This window comes from Myxocyprinus asiaticus, chromosome 41, assembly GCF_019703515.2.
Source record: "Myxocyprinus asiaticus isolate MX2 ecotype Aquarium Trade chromosome 41, UBuf_Myxa_2, whole genome shotgun sequence".
Classification (NCBI taxonomy): domain Eukaryota; kingdom Metazoa; phylum Chordata; class Actinopteri; order Cypriniformes; family Catostomidae; genus Myxocyprinus; species Myxocyprinus asiaticus.
The window spans coordinates 4,475,598-4,499,320 of NC_059384.1; the positions used below are offsets into that span (position 1 = coordinate 4,475,598).

The following is a 23,723-nucleotide window of genomic DNA, read 5'->3' on the forward strand; positions in this document are numbered from 1 at the left end:
TTGGCGCACGATGACGATGTATTGCATGCGTTGCTATGGAAACGTATTTAAAGGGAACCAAAGGAATGTCAGCTTACTGCTCAGAAATAATTTAAACGTAATTTTAAACCTCAGTAAACCGCCTCCGCTGAAATTTTTTTTTTTTATCCCCACTCAATGTTGTGTTTAAAATACTTTTGAAGAAAATTAACAAGCGTGTTGCTGTTTGATGTCGTCAGGTACGTAGAAAAGCGGAGCGCCAGCAAAGTCTTATGGGATATGTAGTCTACTTTTTCACTCTGGTCATATGAACTGCATTATGAGAAGCAGATAAAAGACTACAAATACCACGTGTCTGCCTCAACACATGCATAACACACCCCGACTAAAACACAAAACTTCCTTTGAGTTGCCGATACAGTTTCTGAATAAAACAGAGAATTAACCATTGGAAAGTTTGAATCGCTTGAAGGTTAGTACGCTATTAGTTGTATTCAGTGCACTTAACAACTTGGTTATTATTTAAGTCATTAAATATTGTTGTAAAGAGTTGTTCTCTTTGTATCTCATGTGTTTGGTTTGGTCACAACTTACTTCATCATAACAAATCATGTTATAAACATATAAGTACAGATTATGAACATTAATGGCCATTTTAATGTTAAAGTTTCCTTTAAACATCTGATGCCAGATAACGGAACACAATTTCTTTGAATAAACTGCATATTGTTTAGGCAGGGTATATATATATATATATATATATATATACACATTCATAATATATATATATGTCGCAGTTATGAATGTGCCTTTTACTGTCTTAACTCTTTCAAAACGTAGTTGGGTTTTGTTATCTATAATTTTGGTAAGAAATATTATCTCGCTAAAAATAAATATATATGTAAAACCGTATTCCCAGAGGAAAATGTCTGAACTGAGCGACGAAGGCAGCAGTGAGTCGGATCCGTTAGGAGCGAGTTTGTCCGTGTGGCTGGCCGACGGTGGAGACGCTCTGATCGGCCCGGATGAGCTGGACGTGCCGCTGGATCTTCACACCGCCTGCTCCATCGGGCAGTATGATGTAGTGGCCGAGTGTATCCGCAGGTGAGCTGGAATAGCTCTTCTTTTCATACCTGGCTTCCACTAACGTCTCTTAAAGGGATGGTTAATCCAAAAATGAAAATTCTCTCATTTACTCACCCTCATGCCATCCCAGATGAGTATGACCTTTTTCTGCTGAACAAAAAAGATTTTTAGAAGAATATCTCAGCACTGTAGGTCCATATAATGAATGTGAATGGTGACCAGAACTCTAAAAGCTCCAAAAACGAGATAAAGTCAGCATAAAAGTAACCCATAAGACTTCAGTGGTTTAATCAATGTCTTTTAAAGTGATCCAGTTGGTTTTGAGTTATACAAGACCAAAATGTAACTATCTCTTTACATCTTGTCATTGCAGTCCCTAGGCACAATCGTGATCTCAAAATCGATTTCACTTCCTAGTGATTGATGCATGGCAGAGTGTAGGAAGTGTAATCGAGCTTGAGATCATGATCGTCAATGAGACTGCAGTTAAGATTTACAGTGAAAAAGGAGTTTTATTTTGGTCTGTTCTCACCCAAAACCAATTGGATCACTTTAGAAGACATTGATTTAACCACTGGAGTTTTATGGATTATTCTATGCTGACCTTATCTTGCTTTTGGAGTTCTGGTCACCATTCACTTGCATTGTATGGACCTACAGAGCAGATGGATGGATGGATAGATAGATGATTGATAGGTAGGTAGATAGATGATTGATAGATATATAGTAGGTAGAATGATAGATGATTGATAGGTAGGTAGGTAGATAGATAGATGATTGATAGGTAGGTAGATACAGTGCATCCGGAAAGTATTCACAGCGCTTCACTTTTTCCACATTTTGTTATGTTACAGCCTTATTCCAAAATGGATTAAATTCATTATTTTCCTCAAAATTCTACAAACAATACCCCATAATGACAATGTGAAAGAAGTTTGTTTGAAATCTTTGCAAATTTATTAAAAATAAAAAACGAAAAAAATCACATGTACATAAGTATTCACAGCCTTTGCCATGACACTCAAAATTGAGCTCAGGTGCATCCTGTTTCCACTGATCATCCTTGAGATGTTTCTACAACTTGATTGGAGTCCACCTGTGGTAAATTCAGTTGATTGGACATGATTTGGAAAGGCACACACCTGTCTATATAAGGTCCCACAGTTAACAGTGCATGTCAGAGCACAAACCAAGCCATGAAGTCCAAGGAATTGTCTGTAGACCTCCGAGACAATATTGTATCGAGGCACAGATCTGGGGAAGGGTACAGAAAAATTTCTGCAGCATTGAAGGTCCCAACGAGCACAGTGGCCTCCATCATCCGTAAATGGAAGAAGTTTGGAACCACCAGGACTCTTCCTAGAGCTGGCCACCCAGCCAAACTGAGCGATCGGGGGAGAAGGGCCTTAGTCAGGGAGGTGACCAAGAACCCGATGGTCACTCTGACAGAGCTCCAGCATTTCTCTGTGGAGAGAGGAGAACCTTCCAGAAGAACAACCATCTCTGCAGCACTCCACCAATCAGGCCTGTATGGTAGAGTGGCCAGACGGAAGCCACTCCTCAGTAAAAGGCACATGACAGCCCGCCTGGAGTTTGCCAAAAGGCACCTGAAGGACTCTCAGACCATGAGAAACAAAGATTGAACTCTTTGGCCTGAATGGCAAGCGTCATGTCTGGAGGAAATTAGGCACCGCTCATCACCTGGCCAATACCATCCCTACAGTGAAGCATGGTGGTGGCAGCATCATGCTGTGGGGATGTTTTTCAGCGGCAGGAACTGGGACACTAGTCAGGATCGAGGGAAAGATGAATGCAGCAATGTATAGAGACATCCTTGATGAAAACCTGCTCCAGAGCGCTCTGGACCTCAGACTGGGGCGAAGGTTCATCTTCCAACAGGACAATGACCCTAAGCACACAGCCAAGATAACAAAGGAGTGGCTCCGGGACAACTCTGTGAATGTCCTTGAGTGGCCCAGCCAGAGCCCAGACTTGAACCCGATTGAACATCTCTGGAGAGATCTGAAAATGGCTGTGCACCGACGCTCCCCATCAAACCTGATGGAGCTTGAGAGGTCCTGCAAAGAAGAATGGGAGAAACTGCCCAAAAATAGGTGTGCCAAGCTTGTAGCATCATACTCAAAAAGACTTGAGGCTGTAATTGGTGCCAAAGGTGCTTCAACAAAGTATTGAGCAAAGGCTGTGAAGACTTATGTACATGTGATTTTTTTCGTTTTTTATTTTTAATAAATTTGCAAAGATTTCAAACAAACTTCTTTCATATTATCATTATGGGGTATTGTTTGTAGAATTTTGAGGAAAATAATGAATTTAATCCATTTTGGAATAAGGCTGTAACATAACAAAATGTGGAAAAAGTGAAGCGCTGTGAATAATTTCCGGATGCACTGTAGATGATGGATAGATGATAGATAGATGGTAGGTAGATAGATAGATAGATGATTGATAGGTAGGTAGGTGATGGATAGATGGTAGGTAGATAGATGATTGAAAGGTAGGTGGATAGATAGATGGTAGGTAGGTAGATGATTGATGGATAGATGATTGATAGATAGGTGGGTAGATAGATGATGGATGGATAGATGATTGATAGGTAGGTAGGTAGGTAGGTAGGTAGATATATAGATAGATGATTGATAAAAAGATAGATGGGTAGGTAAACTCAGCAAAAAAAAAATGTCCTCTCACTTTCAACTGCTTTTATTTTCAGCAAACTTAACATGTGTAAATATCTTTATGAACATAAAAAGATTAAACAACTAACACACAAACTGAACAAGTTTCACAGACATGTGACTAACAGAAATTGAATAATGTGTCCCTGAACAGTCAGTATCTGGTGTGGCCACCAGCTGCATTAAGTACTGCAGTGCATCTCCTCCTCATGGACTGCACCAGATTTGTCAGTTCTTGCTGTGAACTGTTACTCCACTCTTCCACCAAGGCACTTGCAAGTTCCCGGACATTTCTGGGGGGAATGGCCCTAGCCCTCACCCTCTGATCCAACAGGTCCCAGACGTGCTCAATGGGATTGAGATCCGGGCTCTTCGCTGGCCATGGCAGAACACTGACATTCCTGTCTTGCAGGAAATCACGCACAGAATGAGCAGTATGGCTGGTGGCATTGTCATGCTGGAGGGTCATGTCAGGATGTGCCTGCAGGAAGGGTACCACATGAGGGAGGAGGATGTCTTCCCTGTAACGCACAGTGTTGAGATTGCCTGCAATGACAACAAGCTCAGTCCGATGATGCTGTGACACACCGCCCCAGACCATGACGGACCTCCACCTCCAAATCGATCATGCTCCAGAGTATAGGCCTTGGTGTAATTCACATTCCTTCAACGATAAACGCGAGTCCGACCATCACCCCTGGTGAGACAAATGGCGACTCGTCAGTGAAGAGCACTTTTTGCCAGTCCTGTCTGGTCCAGTGAAGGTGGGTTTGTGCCCATAGGCGACGTTGTTGCCGGTGATGTCTGGTAAGGACCTGCCCTACAACAGGCCTACAAGCCCTCAGTCCAGCCTCTCTCAGAATATTACAGACAGTTTGAGCACTGATGGAGGGATTGTGCATTCCTGGTGTAACTCGGGCAGTTGTTGTTGCCATCCTGTACCTGTCCCGCAGGTGTGATATTCGGATGTACCGATCCTGTGCAGGTTTTGTTACACGTGATCTGCCACTGCGAGCTGTCCTTCCTGACTCCCTGTAGCGCTGTCTTAGGCGTCTCACAGTACGGACATTGCAATTTATTGCTCTGGCCTCATCTGTAGTCCTCATGCCTCCATGCAGCATGGCTAAGGCATGTTCATGCAGATGAGCAGGGACCCTGGGCATCTTTCTTTTGGTGTTTTTCAGAGTCAGTAGAAAGGTCTCGTTAGTGTCCTAAGTTTTTATAACTGTGACCTTAATTGCCTACCGTCTGTAAGCTGTTAGTGTCTTAATGACCGTTCCACAGGTGCATGTTCATTAATTGTTTATGGTTCATTGAACAAGCATGGAAAACATTGTTAAACCCTTTACAATAAAGATCTGTAAAGTTTATTTCGGTATGTTTGTTTTACACCATTATTTATTTATTTTACTGCATCTTTGATAAGTTAATTAAATATAGTTGTTTACTGATCGACTTTATCTAACCTAGTTGTCAGAAAATTAAGAAAATACAAACTCTGTACCACAATGGAATTGCATTTTCTCTTTGGGAATTTTTTGTAGATTTGCATTCATGTTTACCACAATATAATGGCATTTATGCATATATAGCAAAATTATGAACTGTATTTCTTCTTTTGAGACAAAAACATGGCAATGTTTTATGAAAAGGACAAGAAGAGTGCACACCAGACATGTTCACAAGTCCAAGTCAAGTCTAGTTTTTTTTTTTTGGCAATAGTTCTTTATCTGCAGCTGGTTAGTTTAATAAACCCTGAATAAGGCTAATTAAATTAAATATTAAAACTGACTACTTTAAGGGATTGCCTTGTTTATTTACTTAAACTTGTCTAATAAAGTACATAAGGTTTTACTTTAATCATGGATTTTATTTTTATTCAGTTTATTGATTGTTTCCTATCAAATTTTTTTATTTGTATTTTTTTTACAGAACAGATTTTACACAGAAGGAAAACTAGCTTTGTCCATAAATCTTTAGGGCTTTAAAGCCCTTTATTCTACAGTAGTGGCCAAAAATATTGGCACCCTTGGTAAATATGAGCAAAGAAGTCTGTGAAAAGAAATCTGCATTGTTTATCCTTTTGATCTTTCATTAAAAAAAATAAAAAAATCTAACCTTTAATTGAAGTAAAACAATTAAGCTCTGGAGCGGGAAAGAGGGGAAATATCTTTCAATATCAATATTTTTTATTTTTTTATTTATTTTTTCCCTTTTTCCCCCAATTTGGAATGCCCAATTCCCAATGCGCTTTTAAGTCCTTGTGGTCGCGTAGTGATTCACCTCAGTCCAGGTGGTGGAGGATGAATCCCAGTTGCCTCTGCGTCTGAGACCAGTCAACCCACGCATCTTATCCCATGGCTTGTTGAGCGCGTTGCCACGGAGACATGGCGCGTGTGGAGGCTTCACGCCATCCACCGCGGCAACCACGCTCAATTCACCATGCGCCCCACCGAGAACAAACCACATTATAGTGACCACGAGGAGGTTACCCCATGTGACTCTACCCTCCCTAGCAACCGGGCCAATTTGGTTGCTTAGGAGACCTGGCTGGAGTCACTCAGCACACCCTGGGATTCGAGACTCAGCAGAACTAGCGAACTTCCAGGAGGTGGTAGTCGCCAGTGTCAGTTTTCAGCCACTGAGCTACCCAGGCCCCCCCATATTTCACACTTTTTAGTGCACCTGGGAACATGAAATTGTTCAGCCATGACTTCCTGTTTTACAGGGGTATAAATATGAGCCAAACACACAGGCCAAATTCCCTTCAGAATCATCAATCACATTGGGTTAGACTAAAGAATATAGTTCTGATGTGCGGCAAAAGGTTGTTAAGCTTCACAAATTGGAAGTGGCTATAAGAAAATAACTAAAGCATTGAAAATACCCATTTCCACCATCAGGCAATAATTAAGAAGTGCCAATCAACTGGAGATCTTAAGAATCGGCCGGGAAAAGGACATGTGTCTATATTGCCTCCACGCACAGTGAGGAGGATGGTTCAAGTGGCCAAAGAATGTCCAAGGATCACAGCTGGAGAATTGCAGAAATTAGTTGGGTCTTGGGGTCTCAAATAAAATATCAGACATCTCCTACATCACCATAAGTTGTTTGGGAGGGTTTCAAGAAAAAAAGCCTCTGCTCTCATACAACAACAAACTCAAGCATCTTCAGTTTGCCAGACACTACTGGAACTTCAAACGGGACCAGATTCTATGGTCAGATGAAACAAAAAAAAGAGTTTTTTGGCAGTAAACACCAGAGATGGGTTTGGCGTACACAGAGATGCAATACCCAATGCCCACGGTTAAATGTGGTGATGGATCTTTAATGTTGTAGGGCTGTTTTTCTGCCAGAGTTCCTGGAGATCTTGTTCGGATACATGGCATCATGGACTCTATCAAATACCAACAGATAAAAAATCAAAACCTGACTGCCTCTGCCAGAAAGCTTAAAATGGGTACTGGTTGGATCTTCCAGCAGGACAATGATCCAAAACAAACATCAAAATCAACACAAAAATGGTTCACTGACCACAAAATCAAGGTTGTGCCATGGCCATCCCAGTCCCCTGACCTGAACCCCATAGAAAAGTTGTGGTGTGAACTGAAGAGGAGAGTCCACCAACATGGACCTCTGAATTTGAAGGATCTGGAGGTTCTGTATGGACGAATGGACTCGGATCACTTGCCATGTGTTCTCCAACCTCATTAGGCATTATATGAGAAGACTCAGAGCTGTTATCTTGGCAAAGGGAGGTTGCAAAAAGTATTGAATAAAAGGGTGCCAATAATTATGGCCAATGCATTTTGGAGAAAAATATTTATTTAATAATGAGATATTTCCCCTGTTTCAATTGTTTAACTTCAATTAAAGGTTAGATTTTTGTGAATTGTTTGAATGAAAGATCAAAAGGATAAACAATGAAGATTTTTTTTCAACAGCCTTCTTTGTGCATATTTACCAAGGGTGCCAATATTTTTGGCCACTACTGTATTTTGCATTTGCTCTTATGAAAATGTACCATAGTTTTTATAGTTTAAACTGTGGTATTTATTTGTAATAAGACCATGGTAACCTCAGGTAAAATCAAGCATCGATCGTCACTACTATGGTAAAATGTAGCATGATTTCTATAAAACAAACTGTGGCGTTTTTGTAAAGAAAAACAGTATCTAAATTTAAAACTATAAATACAAAATAAATAAAAATATTTATGAACTGCCATAGTTGTAACAAAAATGTATGATATTCCCTCACTTCCCTAATGTAGCCTATTATAAATTAAATAGAGCTATAGTAGTAATATAATATTTATGTGTATATATTTCTGCCTAAAATACTGCAGTCAATACAGATAGTGTTACTATTGTAAAGTCATGATAAAGGTGGTGATGTGTGAAAAGTCTGCTAATTTATGTCTGTGCATGTCACTGTTTTCTCAGTGTCAGTTCTGTTTTGTCGGGCCGTTTAATGTTTGCGTGACTTGCAAGTGCTTCTCACTGTTCCTCGGAGCGCTGTAACGTGAGGTTGAGAGCTCGAGACCGGTCTACGAGACTGCTGCTCTGCAATCAGGCTGCTTTGACCATTGATCCGGGCAGCGAATAGCACTGTTTCATTCCTGTTTTGATGCGTATGCCATTTGATATCGCTTAACAGAAAACAGCAGCACATAAATGGAGAGTTGGCCAATTCTATAGTCGCACCGGCAGGAAAAACAGTTGCAAAATGACTTTGTGTTTTTCACGAGTGTATGATTTCGAGTCCAAGTCAAGTCTCAAGTCAATTGTTCACGAGTTCGAGTCCGTGTCTGAGTCACAGATTCGAGTTTCCATCTCTGGTGCACACAGTTTGACCTTCCGTTTGACAACAGTGAGGATGAGCTAGGCTTTAGTGACAATATTAACCTCTTCAACTCTGGGGCATTTTTGGGCTGCCGCTTGCTATGTTTCACACTAAAATTTAAAAGCTCACCATTTACACATACTGTGAGCTATTTGCCAAAAATTGGTCTAATTTTTCAGAAAACCCCCCAAATAATAATAAAAAAAAAAGACCCCAATTATTCATGAATAATATTGTATATGTTTACAATATTATGATGAATAGAAATGTAAAAATAAATAAATGTTTTCCTAAATTTGTAAGCATGTAATTCTGGTTCAGTTCACTCAGTCTCCCTCCAGAAAGTCTTATTTTATTCCACTAGATGGCAGCAAGTACTATCCATCCATCCATCTTCTATAGCCACTTGTCCTATGTAGGGTCGTGGGTAGTGCTGGAGCCTATCCCAGCTGTCTCGGGCTGAAGGCAGGGAAACACCCTGGACAGGTGGCCAGTCCATCACATGGCAACACACACAGACATACACATTCACACACTCACTCACACCTACGGGCAATTTAGGGTCTCCAATTCACTTAACCTGCATGTCTTTTGGACTGTGGGGGAAACCGGAGCACCCAGAGGAAACCCACGGGAACACGGGGAGTACATGCAAACTCCACACAGAAAGGCCTAGTTGAGCCCAGTCGAATGCAGGACCTTCTTGCTATGAGGTGACAGTGCTACCCACTGAGCCACCTAGCACTAGAAAAAATATAAATGTTCCAGTCTATGGCACTATAACACATTTTAGCCCTCACAGATGTGCTTGTCCATAGACATTCAGTCTTATTTTCAGTTCATGCACCACCCCAATTGTTCATTTAGAATATCTCGGCCTCTGAGAGGACTAGAAGCTCAATCTAGGTGTCATTAGAAAGCTGAGATCCTCCTCTTTGCGATGATGTATAACATTGTATAATCAGTAGTTGATAACTTATTGTGAAGGGGCGTGATGTTAAAAGCTTTTACATTGAAATGATGGCTCAGCCGCAATAGCACTCAGTGCAAAGATGTTTATTCACAGTAGTCCTTTGTTCACAACTAGTTCCCAGAGTGCAAAAATATTTACAAAATAAAAAAAGAGTAGGGGAAAAAATTAAGTATCATTTACGATGATTTGTTTAGCATGCTTTTCCTATTTTGTTCTGGACATCTAGGACATAACATTGGATTATTCAAACAAGCAAGCTCACAGACAAATAAAAAATGGCTAATTTTGTAGAAAGACTAGTTTTTGGTGGTACAGAGTTGCCATATGGCAATGTTTTTATTAGAGCTATATGTCAGAAAATCAAGTGAGGAAAAAACATTCAAATGTTAGAACATTATGCATACCATACAGGGTTAGAGGAGTTATTGCATCAATATTGTTGGTATTCCCTATGGAAATGTTGGTAAACAAACTTTGTTTGTTATTGTAGGGGTGGCATAAATTTGGATGGAAAGAACATTGGTGGTTGGACTCCTCTGATGTATGCTGCATATATCGGTCATGATAACATCGCCAACCTGCTCTTGGAGACGGGCGTTAGTGTTAACGCCACCACGTCTAAAGGACTCACGCCCCTGATGCTCGCGGCTAGCTGCGGTAATGAGAGCATCGCTTACTTTCTCCTGCAGGTGAGATTTACATTAACAGCATTCTGCTTTGTTGCTCTTAACCTATTAGCCTATGCAGTTCCCAGAAAAGGTACAGATTACAAAAAATATTTCTGTAAAGCAAGGAGCACAGCTTGAATGTAAGGATGCGCATGGATGGACAGCTTTGTTGCACAGCACAGCTAATGGACATCAACAGATGGTCAAATTCTTATTAGACAACAACGCCAATGCAAATGTCAAGTGAGTAACATTCTCTTTCATGTAAACTTTCAAATATTCCTTCTCTTACACATGCTTACACCCTCAGAATATATACACATGCTATTCCTCTTGAGAGTTATTTGAACTTTGACGTTTGCCCCTGTAGGGAGCCACTCTCAGGATTTACACCGCTCATGGAAGCTGCAGCATCCGGTCACGAGATCATCGTCCAGTACCTGCTCAACCATGCAAGTGTGAACTTTGTGTGAAATGAGACTTTTCATTTATTTATAATATTAATACAAACAATAAGTAATACAAATAAATAATGTAAATAATAATAATTGTTATTTATAAAAAAACATGTATACAGAAATATACAGAAATGTAACTGGACAAACTAATTTACATTTTATATTTTATGCATTTAGCAGACGCTTTTATCCAAAGCGACTTATAGTGCATTCAAGGTATACATTTGGTAGTAGATAACTTCTTTGCTTCAGTAAATAACATTATTCTTTAAAAACTGTATTTTGTGTTTACTCAGATTGCCTTTATTTTATGTTAGATTTAGTTGGAATTTGTAAAAAAAAAAATTAGTTAAAGATTTACACAAAAACAGAAGAAATTAGGATGGGGGCAAATACTTTTTCACAGCACTATATATAATTATTTATATTTAATATATATTTATTTAATTGTAATAATTAGTATTGAAATATATTTAATGAATAATATTTTATTTAATAAATGTTATGAATTGCACCAAAATGTTTAAAAATTCAGATATTATGATACAACACATAATTTTATTACAATTCTTTACTAAATTATTTTCAGAGTATTTACACCCTTAATGATTATATAATAAAGGTACTGTATGATTTTAGATTTTTGATCACAGATGTGTTTGTGTGTGTATGTTTCAGGGTGTGCGGACGGAGGAGAGGAACAGTAAGGGAGAGACAGCGAGAGCTCTGGCTATCATGTACGGACACACCAAAATCGCCAGCCTTATTGACATGCACGTCATGAGAGCCAAACCAAGTCAGTCACACACTAACACAAACACACCCCTTTAATATTATTAGCATGTCACTTTTCTCCATTAGCCATGGATAAAGAGTATAATCTCTCTTATTCTCTCTCTCTGTAGGTTTATATGAAGAGTTAAGCTCATCTGAAGAAGAAGGTTCGACTCCCAGAGTCCGTTCAGCTCGTAATAGAACCAGAGGTCCCAGCATTCACGATGGCCCTCAAGCTATAGCACGCTTCAGAGTCGGCTCCAAACACGGTAGTACACAAATATGGGGTGATGTAGCAGTTATAGAGTAGTAGTAGTTATAGATCGGAGATGTAATAGGTTCAAACCCCACAAGTGTGACACATGATCTATCACTAATGTCCCTTTGAGCGCAAGACATTTAAGCTAATTTAGAAGGGGCCCGTGAGAATGTTTTTTTTAAATCAAAATGTTAATAACGACAGACTTGACCAACACAAAGTAGGTATCGTTGTAAACCTTAGAAACTGTACTTTACAATGCATGTAGGCATTATGACCAAAACTGAACAAGTGCTTTGAAATTTGCAGACAAATCAGTAGTGTTCCGTTTTGATAATTCATAATTCTGCACTGCACATTTTATTGTAATCTGTAATAGATCATCAAATAGCCATGTGTCATGGGGGCCTGGGTAGCTCAGTGGTAAAGAATCCTAGGGTGTGCTGAGTGACTCCAGCCGGTCTCCTATGCAACCAAATTGGCCCGGTTGCTAGGGAGGGTAGAGTCACATGGGGTAACCTCCTCGTGGTCGCTATAATATGGTTCGCTCTCGGTGGGGCGTATGGTGAGTTGTGCGTGAATGCCGCGGTGGATGGCGTGAAGCCTCCACACACGCTATGTTGAGCGCGTTACTGCGGAGACAAGCCACGTGATAAGATGCACGGCTTGACGGTCTCAGACGCGGAGGCAACTGAGATTCTTCCTCCGCCACCTGGATTGAGGCGAGTCACTATGCCACCACAAGGACTTAGAGCACATTGGGAATTGGGCATTCCAAATTGGGAGAAAAAGGGGAAAAAATAAAATAATTGGCATATGTTGCAATTTGTTTTATTCACAGACAGAACTATAGCGAGTAATAGCTAAGGGTATGTCTTTGACATACATGCTACATGTAAACAGGTGTGGCTCATATGCTGCATTTAAACAGAACAGAACATAAAATATCACATACCATTACTTGGGTAAGATGATTATCTTTCAAACGAGCCCACACACAAAGTAATCGGATGCATAGATCATTCGATAACCCACACGAAGCACAATCTGCACAGCATCTGGCTCTCTGGCTACAAACACGTAAATGTTGTATAGTCATGGAATGCTATACCAATTGGATTGGGTCCAGATTGCTCCAACCAGTGGTGGTAGTCTTCCATATTTGGGCAGAGAGTCATGTGATCAATCACTCGAATTACATATGGCCACCAGGAGATGGCGCCAAGTACATGACAGACTCAGTGATGACTCAAATGGCACAGAGTGAAACTTATTACAGGGGAAATAATTGGGAACAAAACAAAAGCAGTTTTTCTGAGCTACTTTATTTACGCCCTGAGGTATTTAATGTCAAATCAGAAAAATAAGAAAACAAGTTAACTTTTGGCTTGGTTTTGTTTTGTTTTTTTTCAGCAGTTTCTTAGGTTGAGAGTCTCAGAATTTATAATAATCTATATCATTTAAAAAATGTAAAAGCTTTCTTTAAAATGATACCAAACAATCGACCCTCTTTTATTTTATTTTTTTGTCAAGTTTTAAGCCTTTAATTTTGGGTATGCCACTGAAATAGGGAATCTTTAAAAACACCCTCAGAGCTTAAAGGATTAACCTCAGGCTAAAACCTCAGTGACAAAACCTGTAATGTACTGTAAGTTGCTTTTGATGAAAGTGTTTACTATTTGACAGATGAGTAAATAGTAACATTCTCACATGTGGCTAACAGTTTGCACAGAATGCTCTAGAGCCCTTTAGAAGACAAGGAAAAGCATGAATGTATTCTTGCTTTGCAGAAGTACCAGTTGCTCCACCTGGATATGTGACATTCCGTGATGTTGGCGATCAGAGCGAGGGAATCAGCAATCGTGATGTCACTTCCCCCATCAATGAACTTGACGGACAAAGCAATAGTAGTAAAGGTGATTAATTGTCTGATCTAAATCTGCATGTTCCCACTGCTTACATGGGGCCAGTCCATAAGCATTAAAATACACAAAGTTTCAAAAGTATAGCCACAAGATGCAAACATTGAGTTAACATGATTTTAGTGAGAGACCTTGCTAACCTTTTCTGTGTAAAGTTATATCCATGTTTGTTGCCATGACAACGTAACACCGTAACCCTAAAACAACGATGATTTTAACAACTTTACAACTCAAATAATGCAGAGGTTTTAACAGCAAAATTAGTTATAAATCTATAAGCTTCATATTTCTGCCTTTAAACCCTTCAAAAAAATCTGTCCCATTCACTTCCATTGTAAGTAACTCACAGTAACCTTGATTTTTGCTTTTTTTTTTGTTGCTTTTTTTTAAAGAAAAGGAGGGATGAGTCTAAATTAATTTTTGTGGTAATCACCATTATGCCACATATGTTGTCGATTGAGCTTAACATGTATTGAACCCAGAATATTCCTTTAAGGTCATTAAACTTAAACTGTTTTTTATTAGGGTAAGTTCATAAACTGTTTAAGCAAAAACATAGATTTTTGCCCTTACTGTGATTTCGCTCTGCATGTGAACACCTTGATCTGCATTCTGGCACATTATCCAGTGTGCGCTATAAGATGATTTCAGATCTCATGTAAACACAGTTTTCTTGCATTGTCGGGTTTTAGAATGAGCTGATTTTTTATAATACCAGCGTATTGTTATGCATGTAAACTCTTACCAATGCACATGCGCAGAACCTCTTTGTAATGTGATTTTCTTTCCTGTGTGTATGTAGATGAGCTGTTCTTTGATAATGACATGCCCACTATGAGGAGCAGCAGTAGCAGCAGTGAGGGTCTGTCACACATCCTCGGACTCAGCAGGGAGGCGTCGCTGGAAAGCAACGAGGTCAGAACCAGCAGAACTGTAAAAGCTGTCCACCACAGCTAAAACAAATATCTCCAACAAATCAGACATCCATTTCAGTCTGAAGAAGTCTTTCTGTTTTGTCTAATCTGTTTTCAGGACTCTGATCAAGCCAAGAGGAGTTGTCCTCGTCGAGCAAATAAACTACAGCACTCCAAAGGCAAGAGTTCATATAACAACAGTGTCCCTGCGGCCCCGGGCAGCTCAGGTTATGTTGAAGCGCCATCTACCTCTGGACATCCTCCGTCATACACTGGACCCAAGGTTTGTGTGTTTGCATATTGTTCTGATTGCATATTATAATTTGTGTGTGATATTAATGTGTTCCTAGTACCATATGCTCCAGTAAAAGTTGTGTGTACGTGTTTATAGGATCTCGCAGAGTTCCTGGAACAGATCGGCTTCTGTAAGTATCTCCCACTGCTGGAGGAACAAGACATCGACCTGAGAATCTTCCTCACGCTCACCGAGAATGACCTTAAGGAGGTTGGAATTACGTGAGTGCCTCTGTATGATTTCAACCTCTCTTTCCACCATTCTTTATTGTATAAGTGATGCTAATGTAAGTATCATTATAATTATTGCTCATACTTGGGTTAGGAGTTTTCTTAAGCAATCAAAATTAGGATTTGTACCTTGCCAGGGGACAATACAACGTTTTTGAAAAAAATCTCATAGACTTGCATTAAAATAGGGACTCAACCCATATCTAGCAGCCAGAATGTCATAAAGACTTATGAATGGGCTCTTTTGACTTGGACCAGTAAGCAACCATCTTGAACAGCCTAGCAAACACATCAATGCAGATAAAACACCTAGAACACACTAGCATCATAGGGGCGAGTTGTGCACTAGCTAACACCACTCATATTTTCATTTACTAGTTATGCTTTTCTCTCCAAAGTCTCTTTGGTCCTAAGAGGAAGATGACATCAGCTATCGCCCGCTGGCACAGTAACGCACGGCCACCCAGTGATGCGTTAGAACAGGCGTATGCTGACCAACTGGAGGCCGAGATGCAGGAAATGGCCATTCAGCTTCACAAGGTACAGACTCCATTAGAACAAGATTTGAGCTTTATACAGAAGCAACTTCCAGCTTCAGCATTACTCATGTATTTCAGTGTTTTAAATCAAACTAAATAGTAATGTTATTGATGCAAGTGTCACTATTACTACAGTGACAAGAAAAAGTATGTGAACCCTTTGAAATTAGCTGATGTTCTGCATTAATTGCTCATAAAATATGATCTCATATTCATCAAAGTCACAAGTATAGACAAACACAATGTGCTTAAGCTACCAACACACAAACAATTATAATCTTTCATGTCTTTATTGATCACATCCCATTAAACATTCACAGTGCTGTGGAAAAAGTAAGTGATCTGTTGGATTTAATAACTGGTTGATCCTCCTTTGGCAGCAATAACCTCGACCAAGCTGCAGATTAGACCTACACAATGTTCACAAGGAATTTTGGACCATTCTTCTTTACAGAACTGCTTCAGCTCAGCCATATTCTTAGGATGTCTGGTGTGAACGGCTCTCTTGAGGTCATTCCACAGCATCTCTATTGGGTTAAGGTCTGGGTTCTGACTGGGCCACTTCAAAAGGTGGATTTTCTTTTTTTTAAGCCATTCTGTAGTGGATTTACTTTGATGTTTAGGGTCATTGTCCTGCTGCATCACCCAACTTCTTCTGAGCTCCAGCTGGTGCACAGCCACCCTGATATTATCCTGTAGTATTGATAAACTTGAGGAATTAATTTTTCCCTCGATGATGGCAAGTGGTCCAGGCCCCGAAGCAGCCCCAAATCATGATGCTCCCTCCACCGTACTTCACCGTTGGGATGATGTCTTCATGTTGATATGCAGTGCCCTGAATTGTAAGGATGAACAATTCAACCTTAGATTCATCAGTCCACAAAACATTTTCCAGTAGCGTTGTGGAGTGTCAAGGTGGTCTTTAGCAAATTTCAGGTGCGCAGCAATGCTTTTGTTGGAAAGCAGCGGCTTCTTTCGTGGTGTCTTGCCATGGACACCATGCCCGTTTCATGTTTTCTGTATAGTAGACTTATGAACCGAGATGTTATCGAGTTCCAATGATTCCTTCAAGTGTTCAGCTGTCACTCTAGGGTTCTTATTTTTACCTCATTGAGCATGTTGCAGTGTGCCCTATGAGTCATCTTGGCTGGACGGCCACTTCTAGGGAGAGTACCCACAGTACTAAATCGTATCCATTTATAGACAGTTTGTCTAACTGTGGACAGATGAATATCTAAGCTCTTCGAGATCTTTCTAACCCTTTTCCAGCTTCATGTAAAGCAACAATTCTTGATTGTAGGTCTTCTGAAATCTTTTTCGCGAGGGATGGTCTACGTCAGCAGATGTTTCTTGTGAATAGCAAACTCAAAATGTTTGAGTGCTTTTTATAAATCAAAGTAGTTCTAACCCACACCTCCAATCTCGTTTCATTAATTGGATGCCAGGTTTGCCAACACCGGACTCCAATTAGCTTTTGTTGACGTCATTAGCCTAGGGGCTCACTTACTTTTTCCACAGCAATGTGAATGTTTAATGGGATGTGATCAATAAAGACATGAAAGATTATAATTGTTTGTGTGTTGTTAGCTTAAACACATTGTGTTTTGTCTATACTTGTGACTTTGATGAAGATGAGATCACAATTTATGACCAATTAAATGCAGAAAATCAGCTAAATCCAAAGGGTTCACATACTTTTTCTTGCCACTGTATACTAAGGGTTAGCAAATTAAACAAACCATTAACCTAAAGTATTAAACTTGAGCATGTAAACTTTGTAGCGTTGTGTAGAGGTGGAGTCTCTTCAGGGTCAGGTGTCTCAGGAGAAGGAGTTGCGTGCCGTGATGGAGGGATGTCTGATGGAAGAGAAGATGGCGTGGAAGAATGTTCAGGCTGAACTGCTGGAAAATACGAAACGATTTCAGGCGCTAAACGGAAAACTTCTCTCTCTACGGAAAATACATGCACAACTCACGCAGTTTAGCCAGGAAGATGGTCGATTGTTGGGTAAAGTTGTGTGTAATGAATTGACAATATATTAAACAAGTACTTCTGCCTCTAAATTCTGATTGGCTGAGACGCGTATTAATGCACCAAGTTGCTATGGCTAATGAACTATATTAACTAGTGGAAGAATTGTAATTGTAATAATTTTATTTACTGAACATTAGTATCTTCTTATCATATTCCTGTTGCTGCGATTTTATAAAATCAATAAGCATACTATATAATATATATATTTTAATTATACAGTAATTTAAAAACAGTCAAAGAGATGACATCCTTTATGTGCATAAATAATATTAAATCTCTTTGACTTAACAGTTTTACACATTGATCACAGCTGTGTTTATAGCAATGATCTTTATGTTTGTCAGGTGACGGAGTAATGTGTTCTCAGCTGCTGTCTAAGATGGACACTTATATAGGAGAGCTGGGTAAGATACACACGCTCATATGTGTGCACCTTTAAATATAGTTTCCTCCAAATGAAAGTGTGAATGTATATTGTATATATTTCTCTCCAGCTGATGATCTGAAGGAAGTCTGTCAGAGTCTACAACGTCTGAGCACTTCAGAGAAAAACTCCCACAACTGGGAGGAGTCTTAGCATCTGTTAGTGAGTCTGTCTACACAGGATACACAAACCCTCAAAATGAGCATAGGGTGCATATAAACAGTGCATTCTAGGAAAATCTGCTTGAAAATGGGAGATTTTCCATACTACCATGCTCTTTTCAAGCCAACCCTCAACTTGAAATGAATTTCAATTATGAAAAACATCTGTCAAGATGTCTCCGCGGTAACGCGTTCAGCAAGCCACGTGATGAGATGCGCGGGTTGACGGTCTCAGACGTGGAGGCAACAGAGATTCGTCCTCCTCCACCTGGATTGAGGCGAGTCACTACGCCACCACGAGGACTTAGAGCACATTGGGAATTGGGCATTCCAAATTGAAAAAAAAAAACATTTCTCCTATTTTCTCTGTAATTTAACGGAGCCTACATCCATATCCTGAACAACATTTTCCAGGCGTATAAAAGAAACGTGTCCCATTTAACAAGGACGCACAAAATTATGTGTAAATCCATATTTTTATTCTTCCAGTTCATTGCCTACAGTCAATCTATACTACCAAATTATTATAAATGTACTGTCTTTGTTTACATCACTGGTGCTGGACAGGGAATGGCCTGTATAATAGGACGGAGATGGTGAACCTCCATTGAACCAATTAGCACCTTACGTGTGCGATTTCACCAAACCCACTTGCACAAAAATACCAACACTTCATGGCCGTGCCCATTGGCTGCGCTTATGAGTTAAGGCATTGCGCTGTGCTTAATGCTTGCATATTTAAAATAGGGCCCCAGATCTGTCAGGGGCAAAGTAATTTCATTAATAAGTACTCTAGTTACTTTTGTAGGTATGGTGTTTACAGACTTTACAGCAAAACAAAACATGTATATATATCCAACTTCATTTCTGTCCGCCAAGTTTTACGCCAAACGTACTTTTTCAAATTCCTCTTGGACCGCTGGTCCGATTCGTATAAAATTTTGCATGTATCATCTTGAAACCTTCATCACAAAAATGTATCAAACTTATTTTGATTTAATTGAGATACAAGGCAATTATTATTATTATTAAATCACTTATCAAGCTATATCTTTTGAATGATTTGATAAATTATTTTGCTAACTTTCTGTCATGAGGGTCTCTAGATGACACTTACAAAAAATTGAATCGGACTCATGGTCTAGGAGTAGTTAAAACTCAAATTGGCAGAAAAAAATGTATATACGTAAATTAAATCTGAGACTTTTTTCCCGTATGACTCAGAAATATATTTTTTGTGCTTGGACCCCTAAAACAAATCATTGTATTACAGTAATTTTTAAATGAATGATAATTAGCATTAAGAACAATGCATATCAAAAGTAAAATGTCCAGACACATTCACGAATTAGAATTTGTGCTAAAAATGGGTTTCGTTTTCATGACAAATTATATTACAGTGCAATGGTCCTAAAATAGGCTTCATTTTGTTTATGCCAAATACATAACATTTCTTCCGATTTGAGGTGAAACGTGACCTGGACGTGTTTTTGAGATTCACCCACCCAAGCAACCGTTTTAAAGCTTCCTCAAGTCATAACAGTTGTGTAATTTTAAGCAAGTTGTGATTAAAACAGTCTTAGGAAATGCTCAAAACATTTCTGGATTCATTTCTGGAACTGATCTGTCTTTTTCTTTACAGGACGCTCACTTTTAATCGACGGAGGGTGACAAACCACCCTGAATATGCAAACAGCCGCAAGGACTGGTCTGAGTCCAGTATAAAATTATTTCAGACAGGTGGGAGATGACACTGAAAGAGAGTGAACAGGAGAGCTGGGCGGCCAGTGAGAGAAGGCAAAAACTAAACGACAAGCAGGCAAAGAGCCTCCGTCACGCCTGTGCTTGGGTCACATGGTACACAACCGCATCATGAGAGCAGAGATTTGGCCAATCACAGACAGATGTGCTGGTGAGGGCGGAGTCAGAGAACTTCAGATGTCTGTCAGGAATTTAACATGCACACGAACAGACGTGTGTGTATGAATTCTTCAAGCACAAACACTGTTTATTGCTCTACAATAATCCTCTGATTAGCCCTTATATTTGTTTTAAAATAATCCTATTTAAAGCCTAAAGTCAGTTTTATTCATAAATCAAATCTCAGATGATGTTATGAACGATTTACACATAAATTTGTTTTTATGTTACATAAATAAGGCCGATTGTGCCTGTTTATGCTCTTACTTTTAATGGAAAAAAAATCACCCAAAAATGAAAACTCTGTCATCATTTACTCACCTTCATGTTGTTACAAACCTGTTTGAATTCCACGGAACACAAATGGAGATGTAAGGCAGAATAGCAGTCTAAGTCACCGTTCACTTTTATCATTAGGAAAAAAGATGCAATTAAAGTGAACGGTGACTGAGACTAACATACTACCTAACATCTTTTGTGTTCAACAGAGGAGTCACAAAGGGTTTGAACAACATGAGGAGTGACTGTCCCTTTAAGAGCTAATCAAATCAGTAAAACTATTAATTTAAATGATCATTATAACATGTTAAAAAAAATGAAGAATTGTCCCCAATAGTTCATGGTGAAGTCCATAATTATTGAACTAGCAGTAATTAAAGGTGCTGTAAGCGATTTTTTTATTTATTTTTTTCATGCGAAGGTATGCAAAAAATGTTCCTACTCCCTAAAAGACATGAATGAAATAAGTGTTGTAAGATATCTCACCTGTCAATGTGACAGCTCTAGACTCTGTAAACTGTCAATTATAATGTGTCCACAGACAATGATGCTTTCAACCTGTCAGTGATTTTGCGTGTTCTCATAATATTGTAGTTACAGCGAATTGAGGCTTACTGCCATTTTTAAGCCATGTTGCTCATAACAGTTGTCAGTTGAGGGCGCTATTTTGCTGCTGTTGTTTTTAACAACCGTTTCTGCACAATGTCCATCTAAATAAAGCTCATTTTTGGTATCTTTGGATCGCTTACAGCACCTTTAATAAGATCAGTTTTTTAAATGTAAATATACTTGGTAATAAGCCAATATATATGATATAAATATATATATATATAGCTAAATCATTGCACAGTTATGGCCAAGAGCATCAATCTATTTGTATGGATTGCTGGCAAGAAAATCTCATTTAAACAGAGGAGGACACTTAACTGAGCCAAAGAACAGATTGTGGACATTTCACGAGTGGAAGTCAGTCTTGTGGACAATTTGAGTTCAATTTGAAGTACAGTGAGTGCAAAAAGTATTTGGACACTCAAGTTACACTTAAAAATGTCTGAATGTCATTGCATTAGATAACAAAATATTTTTCTCTCAATGTCTTAACTTTTGTCAAAGTGATTTTTAGTGGAAGTCAGTTTCCCTCAAGTTCACACAGTTATCCTAGCAAAGCAGAATAACCACAGGTGTAGTTCATCACATTAACCGTGAACATGTTCCACTAATATTTGACAACCAGAAAGTGTCCAAATACTTTTTTTCATCTTCATTTTAAACAGCATCTATTGTTTTATCAGTAAAACTTTTGTGAAATATTTTGCTTGAAAAATGTGCTCATCTTTCTTTAAAATAAACGCAACTTGATTTGTTATTTAGTGATATTTTTGTTATGAATGAGTGCGCAGTTACACGATCATGCTTCATAATCCTGTGCGGTTATGTAAACGCCTTTAACATTTTTTCTTTTATCGGTGTAAGGCATTAACAGGGTTGGGAAGGTTACTTTTTAAAAAGTAGATTACAGAATATATGCTGTAAAATGTAATCTGTAATGTATTTCGTTAGATTACTCAAGGTCAGTAATGTAAATCTAAATACTTTGGATTACTCTTCAGCACTGGCAGATTTTTTTCACTTGTTTTTACTATAAACAAGTAAATAAAGAAAATACACCACTTTAAAAATACATTTTCTGAAAAAAAAAAAGAAAGAAAAAGCATAAATATGCAGTTTTGCTACTCAAGTAAAAGGATTTTTAGATGTTGTTGTTTTTTTTTTTTTTTTTACAGGAAAACAAGATTTAAATTCTCATTAATAATATATTTTGCAGAACATCTTTGCTTTAATATCAAAGGTCTTACTAGAGAAACTAGAGTTATGCTCTAAAGTGAATTTTCTTCATAGAATTCATTATAAAATATAATCGCACTTGGTAACAGGTGCATGTAAAGGCAAGAAATAGCATTTTAGCTTAGCATAAAGCTAACTGTTCACACGACAATTTACACGAGGTTAACTATTTCTGCTGCTCCAAACTTCAAAAACCCACAGAGTGAAAACAATGACATCTTTTTCTGATCGTATGTGGATTCTGTTCATAAAATGTGGCAGAAAATATAATATATTGTAGCTTTATATTCCATGTTAAAGGCTACATTGGTTAGCATTTCTTGTAAAAATACCCTGACCGCTTAAAAAACATTGACAAGGCATGTAATCGCGTATTAACTGGATTTATGTTTCATCTTTCAAAGAGTTTCTAACTGTTTTTGTTAAACTGTAGAAGCACAATGTAGCTCCTCTAAGTTTCTCAGTGATGTCATAACCACCTTTTCACTCACAACAGTGTGAACTTGTATGAATGTAACAAATCATAAAGTGTTTCACCGCTGTTCTAAAGCTCCTCAGATCGCATCATTTATATGGATAAATGTATTCAAACTGAATAAACTAAATTAAATGAAACAAATTGCATTAAAAGGCAAAGTAATCTCTTCAGTAATCAAAATACTTTTTGAATGTAACTAATATTTACTATTTTAAATACGTAATCCTTCTACATGTATTCCATTACTCCCCAACCCTGGTCCTAAACGGCTTAAGAACAAACTGATCGACACAAGTAGATTTTTGAACAATACACCGATTTCATGTGGCACGTAAACACCTTTACCAGCGTTCTTCCAGCTTATCAAGTGTGAGCAAGTGTTGTGCACGTGTTGTGCACATGACTGTTTACATTTTGACTTCAAAAACAGAGAATAACCCGATAATTTCAAGTATAATGTGTTTTTTGCGTTGTTGGATTTTATTTTATTTTTTTATCCCCCTTTCTCCCCAATTTGGAATGCCCAATTCCCACTATTTAGTAGGTCCTCATGGCGGTGCGGTTACTCACCTCAATCCGGGTGGTGGAGAACAAGTCTCAGTTGCCTACTCTTCTGAGACCGTCAATCCGTGCATCTTATCACATGGCTCGCTGTGCATGACACCGCGGAGACTCGCAGCATGTAGAGGCTCATGCTACTCTCCGCGATCCACACACAATTTAACACACGTCCCATTGAGTGCAAGAACCACTAATCATGACCACGAGGAGGTTACCCCATGTGACTCTACCCTCCCTAGCAACCGGGCCAATTTGGTTGCTTGGAAGACCTGGCTGGAGTCACTCATCACGCCCTAGGATTCGAACTAGCGAACTCCAGGGGTGGAAACATTGTCGGATTTTTAAACAAGCCAACTTTTGGGAGTTATCAGTGTATTGGTGTG

General features: G+C 38.9%; 1 protein-coding gene across 2 annotated transcripts; it reads left to right on the forward strand.

Annotated features, from left to right (window-relative positions):
* The first annotated feature begins 16 nt into the window (after nt 1–16).
* On the forward strand, nt 17–21,822 carry anks3 (ankyrin repeat and sterile alpha motif domain containing 3). 2 transcript variants are annotated; one of them, XM_051682022.1, is made up of 16 exons: nt 17–451; nt 899–1,083; nt 10,070–10,268; nt 10,369–10,490; nt 10,618–10,699; nt 11,384–11,501; nt 11,611–11,748; nt 13,529–13,654; nt 14,463–14,575; nt 14,693–14,857; nt 14,966–15,090; nt 15,498–15,639; nt 17,420–17,645; nt 18,017–18,076; nt 18,167–18,258; nt 19,900–21,822. In XM_051682022.1, the coding sequence occupies exons 2-15, from the start codon at nt 905–907 to the stop codon at nt 18,247–18,249; spliced, it is 1,878 nt and encodes a 625-aa protein (XP_051537982.1). In that variant the 5' UTR covers nt 17–451; nt 899–904; the 3' UTR covers nt 18,250–18,258; nt 19,900–21,822. The 2 variants fall into 2 exon arrangements, with proteins under 2 accessions (XP_051537982.1, XP_051537983.1); XM_051682023.1 differs by having other exon boundaries at nt 18,167–18,254.
* Nucleotides 21,823–23,723: the final 1,901 nt, after the last annotated feature.